The following is a 7,973-nucleotide window of genomic DNA, read 5'->3' as shown; positions in this document are numbered from 1 at the left end:
TAAGAAAAAAAATATTATAGAATTTTTATACACATCCTAAATTTGTAATAAAATGAATCAATTACCAACTCATAAATTCATATATCAAAAACACATTCAAATCACAACATTAATAATAATAATAATAATAATAATAATAATAATAATAATAATAATAATAATAATAATAGTTCTAAGGAGGGAAGCTTGCACAGCTTAGTGCTTGTGGCTGAATTTGCTTAATAAGCTATGGAACATTCAAAATTTCAAATGAAATTGGAGTTTTGACTTAGAACATATGTGGAATGGCTCTGATTAAAAAAAAAAAATGAAAGGGCTTGATTCCAAGCGTATGTGAGGCAGTTTTGTAGGCGTACAGAGATCATAATGAATTGAGATTTGAGAGTAAAGGTCGAAGTGAAATTTTTTTTGGGAAAAGAGACCACGTGTCTCTCATATATTTTACCATTTATGTGTTGATTTTTTTGTATTGTTTAAATTTCATAATTGTTGTTAGATTTAATTAAAAGATGGTCAAAGAATATATTTTGTTAAAAGATGGTCAAGATATTAAGAGATCCTTGACTTCTGGATAGAATAAATTCATGTTTTATAAAATAAAAATTCATGGATCAAATTATAACATTTTCATATACAAAGATTAATTTTTAATTTTTATCAAATCTTAAGAGTTAATAATATTGTATTTTAACCAGTAAAATTTGGTCTGATATAGAATTTAATTTATTTGATTTAGCCATATCACTCAGCAAATTCGGATTCGGCGCCTCACTTTTTTTTTTTGCTAAAAAAAATATTATCTCGAGGAGGATTGTAAGAGATCGATGCTATACTTAAATCATAAGTTTGGTTATGTTTGCATCCTGGATGACCATTTATAAGCCGCCTGTTTGGAAATCTCAAAATCGAAGGGCTGGTGATGGAAAAGTGAGGGAAGATACTCCAGGTCCAGGGCAAGCACGTGAGAACGCTCTCCATATATATAAACTAACACTGGAGCAGGAGACTATAAAAATCGAAAGATTAAAAAGGTAAAAAAGAAAAAAAAGGGGAAATGAAATCCGGTTTCAGGTCCATCGTTGAACGTTTCGAAGAAGAAAGACCGATCAACGTCACTGAGAAAGCAGCAGCTCTAAGCTCTACTGTGGAGGCGGCCAGGACGAGAGGTTGAAGCCTGAAGCTGCGAATCACAACCATTCAATTTCTCTAGTCTGCGTGAATGGGCCAGGCATCTTCGACGGTTGCAGTCTTGAGCCGTCGCGAATCTAACCATAGCCACCGGTCTAAAGCCAAATCAACGGCTCTGATCTCCCCTATGCAAGCTGAAGAACCAAGCGACTTTCTTAGTAACGATGGAGAACCGGACTACATATCCGATCTACCTGACGAGTGCTTGGCTTGCATTTTCCAGTCGCTTAGCTCCGGCGATCGCAAACGTTGCTCTTTGGTGTGCCGCCGATGGCTGAGAATCGAGGGTCAGAGCCGTCACCGGCTATCTCTCAACGCCCAATCAGGTCTCCTCCCAATGGTACATGCTCTCTTCTCTCGCTTCGACGCTGTGACAAAACTCGCACTCAAATGTGACCGCAGATCCGCAAGCATCGGCGATGAAGCGCTTGAAGCGATTTCATTTCGGTGCCGGAATCTCACGCGCCTCAAGCTTCGTTCTTGCCGTGATGTTACTGACGCCGGCATGGCAGCTTTTGCAAATAACTGTAAAGGTTTGAAGAAGCTCTCGTGTGGGTCGTGCACGTTTGGAGCCAAAGGTATGAACGCAATCCTTGATAACTGCGTGGCTCTTGAAGAGTTGTCAGTAAAGCGGCTTCGCGGAATCACCGATGGAGCCGCCGCTGAGCCGATTGGACCAGGTTTGGCCGCATCTTCGCTCAAAACGATATGCTTAAAGGAGCTTTACAATGGACAGTGTTTTGGTCCGCTTATAATTGGGTCAAAGAATCTCAGAACCTTGAAGCTTTTCAGATGCTCTGGTGATTGGGACAAACTTCTTCCAGTGATTGCGGATCGAGTAAACTCTATGATCGAGATCCATCTCGAGAGGCTACAGGTAAGCGATGTTGGCCTCGCGGCAATCTCTAATTGTTTGGATCTGGAGATTTTGCACCTTGTCAAAACCCCAGAGTGCACTAATTTAGGGCTAGTTTCTGTCGCTGAGAGTTGTAAGCTCCTAAGAAAGCTTCATATTGATGGATGGAAGGCGAATCGAATAGGCGATGATGGATTAATAGCAGTAGCGAAGAATTGCCCTCGTTTGCAAGAACTGGTGCTGATTGGAGTCAATCCTACAAAAAATAGTCTCGAAATGTTGGCTTCGAATTGCCAAAATCTAGAGCGATTAGCACTCTGTGGTAGCGATACCGTCGGTGATGCAGAGATTTCTTGTATCGCTGCCAAATGTATAGCATTGAAAAAACTTTGTGTTAAAAGTTGCCCGATTTCAGATCATGGAATGGAAGCGCTTGCTGGTGGATGCCCTAATTTGGTTAAAGTGAAGGTGAAGAAGTGTCGAGGGGTAACTTATGAGGGCGCTGATCGGTTAAAAGCGAGTAGGGAATCGCTAGCCGTGAATTTAGATAGCGGCGAAGCTGAGCATCAGGATGCAAGTGCTAGTGATGGTGGGGCACAGGAAAATGGATTTGAATTTCCTCCAGTGCCTAGCCAAATATCACTGCCACCTATTGCTTCAAGCAACACTGGGCGATCAACGTCTTTCAAATCGAGATTAGGCCTATTAAGTGGGAGAAGTTTGGTGGCTTGCACTTTGAGAAGGTGGTCAAGCGGTAATAGTTCGCGAAGTTAATTTAGATTGAGGACTGAGAGAAGTTGCAGGGCAGAAAAATGGGTTCTTGCTCTTGGTCTGTTTGCATTATTTTGCATTGTATCTGATTCCATATTTTATGTACTGAATTTGATATTGGCGTGCTGTTTGTTGCCTTTTCAACCGAATATTCATTTGCAAAAAGTCATCATCTCTACTTGCCTATAATGCTGTTCATTTTTGTTGAGTTTATCTGCAAGTTCTACAGCAACTGAAATAGTGGCGTGGTTAATATCTGGATCAACAGCACATGTGAAATACACTTACAGGTTATGTTTTAATCTAATTAAATGTTATGGGTGGTTCTTTGATACTGTGCAGTTCATAGCTTTTATGTGATTGCTGTTTAATCTTGATCATTCTATTCTCTTTTTCATTAAAGTTGCATGGTACCTTTCTGGTTGTGAATGTGAAATGTTATATTTTGAGTGATAAGTTACAATTTCCGGGGGCTGCATGAGCACCCGTGTCAAAATTCCTGTTGATATGGAATCTGTAGTATATAATTTCTCGTTGATATCGGATATGGGCATAGTGATGAGATGAGACGGTTGAGTCTGGCATAGTATTGTTTAAAATTCAATTGAATAGTTGGCATGCTAGGCTTCTGACTGGGCTCCCTGAAACACTGTCATAGAGGTGAAATGAGCTTGTACTGATTTGATCATTGAACGGCTTTTGAATTTGCATATTCTGAAGCATCCTGCATCCTTGAATCGACTATTGCTCTCTTAATAATAGCCAGGTGAAGTGGATTGCATCCAAATTAGCAACACATGACTGATTCTCTGGGAAGTTCGCGTGCTTATTGTGTGCATATGCTCAAAGTTGCACAAAAGCATGCCAAACACCATTTATCAGAAACCAAACAACAAAGACGGTATTAATTCCACATTCTTTATGGAAGATTCTTATGATTATTCCTGGTCTGACATTAAATGCATCTAGCTGGAGTATACTCTCTCTTTAACTCTGTACCATCTTAATTTGCAAGTTTTTTTTTTTTTTAAATGAATGAATCCAATATTCAAAAAGCGTTACTTGCTGTAGCCTCCATAGTAGCACTGTGATCATGGGGTGAGTGTGTTAAATGCTAATCTCCAATCTGTTAAGGATTGATGACAGGTTGATCCTGCAGTCATGTTTGCAGTCCAGTGAAGTGAAAGAATCGCATACTGCAACCATATCGTGTAATTAGGCTGCTCTGCATATGATATGATTTTGGTTGGTGTCAACGCTGAATATTTCAACTGCTTGAAAAACCATAACAAGTGAAAAAGGGTTTGTTATGGAATAAGGAGATAATGGTTCAGCTTCTTTATCAAGTGGGCAACCTAGCCGTTACCTCCGAAAGAAATTCATTCATTCCAATGTTGAGAGATTTTGAAACTTGAAAACTTATATCTGGAGCTTAATACTCTAAAAGGGAACTCGTATTTGAAAGTAGTGTTGCTTTCTTCTTGCTAATTGGTGTGGAGAATGCTGGTCAGCAGTGTTTGAAAATGGTAGGAGAAGTGGATTATTAGTTCGAAGATGTCAAAAATAAATGGGTAGTGGGTGTCAATGGGAATACTTCTGTGTTTTTTTTTTTTCAATTTTTTTTTCAATTTTTTTTATGAGGTAAGAGGAGAGTGGATCTGGGTTTTCCAGGTTTGACAGACATGTCGTTTTTACCAGCTTATGTCTACCAATACTTCTTCTTTTCTTTTTAAACATAAATTTTCCATTTCATTAAAAGCGGAAAAAGTACATGGTGAGGGAAATGAAAGTTTCAATAAAATCAAATCTAATTTAGAAATTTTGAAATAAAATTTAAAATTCTTACTACAATTAAATGAGGGTGTAAAACACATCAAGCATAAATCTGAGCTGAGACATGGTCATCCTGATGCTGAAATAAGGGTGGTGATACTTCTTCTCTATTGGCTCTAGATGTCTTTATAAAATTAAGTTGATGAAGATCAAATCAATCCTATCTTTCAACCAAATAGTACGTCTGACCTAACAAAAAACAAAAAAGAAAGGAGCATCCCCACTAAAAGGGGGTTAATTACCAAAAAAAAAAGGTAATAAAAAATAAAATTTTATTAAAATAAGTGAGTTTTAAATTAATTATTAAAAAGATGTGAATTGTGCTGAGCTGGACAGGCTGAGTGCAAGACGCTAACTATAATAATATTTTTAACGTCCGGACGCTATTTATAATAGCGTCTAGATGAAAAGTTTGAAAGGAAAGCTGGACGCTATTCAAAATAGCGTCCAGCTTTCTTTTAAACAATAAAAAATTAATTAAAAAAAATTTAAAGGTTGGACGCTACTATAAATAGTGTCCAATCTTTTTCTTAATTTTTAATTATTTTATTTTATATTTTAAATAAAATATAAATATTATTTTAATAAATAAAATTATAATATTTAATAATATATATTATAATATTTTTATTATAAATATTATTTTTAATTTAAAATTAAATTAAAATTTAATAAAATAAAAATTAAAATTAAAAAAATAAATAATTTAAAAATTTAAGAAAAATTGGACACTACTATAAGTAGCGTCTAATTTTTCTTTAAATTTTTAATTATTTTATTTTATTTTATATTTTAAATAAATTAAAAATATTATTTAATAAATAAAATTATAATATTTAATATTATATATTTTAAATTTTTATTATAAATATTATTTTTTAATTTAAAATTAAATTAAAATTTAATAAAATAAAAAATTAAATTAAAAAATAAATAACTTGTATCTCTACTTGGCATGTTCTGGGGTTAATTACTGTGCGAGGTGTCGTGGGAAAGAAAATATGAAAAAAGGTTTAAAAATTTAAAAATTACAAGAATATGGTGAGTTGAAAATACAGACACGAGTCAAAATAATATTTTTAATTGGGACGCGAGGCAAAAAATAGCGTCACAGGAAAAAAAAGAAAGCTAGACGCTACTGATAGTAGCGTCTAGCCTTTGTTTTAATATTTTTTAATACTTTAAATAAAAGATAAATATTATTTCAATAATTAATATTATATATTATAATATTTTTATTACAAAAATTATTTTTTAATTTAAAATTAAATTTTAATTAAATAAAAAAATAAAATTTAAAATATTATTATAACAAAAAATTAAAAAAATTAAATGAAAATCTGGACACTACTTATAGTAGCGTGCAACTTCTTATTTAATTTTAATAATTGTTTTATTTTTATATTTTAAATAAAATATAAATATTATTTTAATAAATAATATTATAATATATATATTATAATATTTTTATTATAAAAAATTATTTTTTAGTTTAAAATTAAATTTTAATTAAATAAAAAATTAAAATTTAAAATATTATTATAATAAAAAATTAAAAAAATTAAATAAAAATCTGGACACTATTTATAGTAGCGTGCAACTTCTTATTTTATTTTTGTAATTGTTTTATTTTTATATTTTAAATAAAATATAAATATTATTTTAATAAATAATATTATAATATATATTATAATATTTTTATTATAAAAAATTATTTTTTAATTTAAAATTAAATTTTAATTAAATAAAAAAAATTAAAATATAAAATATTATTATAATAAAATAATTAAAAATTAAAATAAAAAATCTAGACGGTTTTTATAATAGCGTCCAGATTTTATTTTTAATTTTTTAATTATTTTATTTTATATTTTAAATAAAAATAAAAATATTATTTTAATAAATAATAGTATAATAATTAAAATTATATATTAAAATTTTTTATTATAAATATTATTTTTCAATTTAAAAATAAATTAAATTTTAATTAAATAAAAAATTAAAATTATTTTTCAATTAAAAATTAAATTAAATTAAAAATTAAAATTAAATTAAATTACAAATTTTTTATTATTATATTATTATTTATTAAAATAATATTTATATTTTTATTTAAAATATAAAAATAAAATAATTAAAAAATTAAATAAAAAGCTGAACGCTACTCATAGTAGCGTTCAGGTTTTGATTTAATTTTTTAAATTTTTTATTATAATAATATTTTATATTTTAATTTTTTATTTAATTAAAATTTAATTTAATTTTAAATTGAAAAATAATATTTATAATAAAAATATTATAATATATAATATTAATTATTATAATATTATTTATTAAAATAATATTTATATTTTATTTAAAATATTAAAAAAATTTAAATGAAAGCTGGACGCTACCATAGCATCCGGCTTTTTTTTTTTTTTTTTTTTTAAATTGAATAGTTTCTGTTTTTGATCATTTTTTTGAACGCTATTGTTAATAATGTTTTGGACATTAAAACGCTACTAGTACTAACGTTTTTACGCTCATAACTTTTCTCACCCTAATCAGGTAAATTTTTCACATCATATCTAATTTTAATAATTTTTATTTCTTCAGCACCCTTATGCGGTCAATTTCCCACTAAAAGGGATAAAGAGGGGGAAAAATCCATAGACCTAAAGTGAAAATTCATTTATTGAAGGTTAAAGCATGGAAAAGAGAGAGAGAGAAAAAAAAAAAAAAAGGAGTTACCAGATGCCATATTGAGCCGCGGTAACCTGTAGAGAGAGAGATAGAAAATGCAGGAGTTAGTGTTGATCGAATGTTTTAAATGGTAGGAATTTATTGAGGTGTTTTTTAGGGAAATTGTAATCTCAAGATTTGATAAAAATTATAGTTATTTATATTTTTAATTTAAAATAATTTAATCTAATAATTTTAATTATTTCAACATTATACTTCTCCCATTAAAAATCAATGAATTTTCTATTAATTAAAATGAGAAAATAATAAAAAAATATAAGATAAATTACAACTTGCATCTTAAAGTTTATTAAAATAACAAAATAGTATCTCAATTTTTAATTTGAAAAAATTACACCTTTTAAATTTCATTATGTTATAACAAAATAATTATTACATTTAAACTAGACAATAAAATTATTTTGATCATTTAATCTGAAATTACAATTAAGTTATTAAACTAACGAAAACGAAGTTTCCTTTTTCAACGACGATGAAGTTATTAAACATTTAAACTAATAGAAAAGTGTCCAATTTGAATAGGTAGACTATTTTTGTCCAGTGAACAAGAACTTGAGAGGAAAAAAAAAAATGATGGCGG

General features: G+C 29.8%; 1 protein-coding gene across 1 annotated transcript; it reads left to right on the top strand.

The window, feature by feature from the left end:
* Positions 1 to 921: 921 nt before the first annotated feature.
* LOC110663681 (F-box protein At1g47056) lies at positions 922 to 2,980 on the top strand. Its single transcript, XM_021823067.2, has one exon. The coding sequence runs from the start codon at positions 1,220 to 1,222 to the stop codon at positions 2,816 to 2,818; it is 1,599 nt and encodes a 532-aa protein (XP_021678759.1). The 5' UTR covers positions 922 to 1,219; the 3' UTR covers positions 2,819 to 2,980.
* The last annotated feature ends 4,993 nt before the right edge of the window (positions 2,981 to 7,973 follow it).

The sequence above is a fragment of the Hevea brasiliensis genome, chromosome 12 (genome assembly GCF_030052815.1).
Source record: "Hevea brasiliensis isolate MT/VB/25A 57/8 chromosome 12, ASM3005281v1, whole genome shotgun sequence".
In the NCBI taxonomy this organism is placed as follows: Eukaryota; Viridiplantae; Streptophyta; class Magnoliopsida; order Malpighiales; family Euphorbiaceae; genus Hevea; species Hevea brasiliensis.
The sequence above is the reverse complement of the archived record's forward strand: the minus strand, read 5'-3'. Positions and strand labels throughout refer to the sequence as shown.

Coding starts and splice junctions, on each gene's coding strand:
- LOC110663681 (XM_021823067.2), top strand. CDS start 1,220: ATGGGCCAGGCATCTTCGACGGTTGCAGTCTTGAGCCGTCGCGAATCT.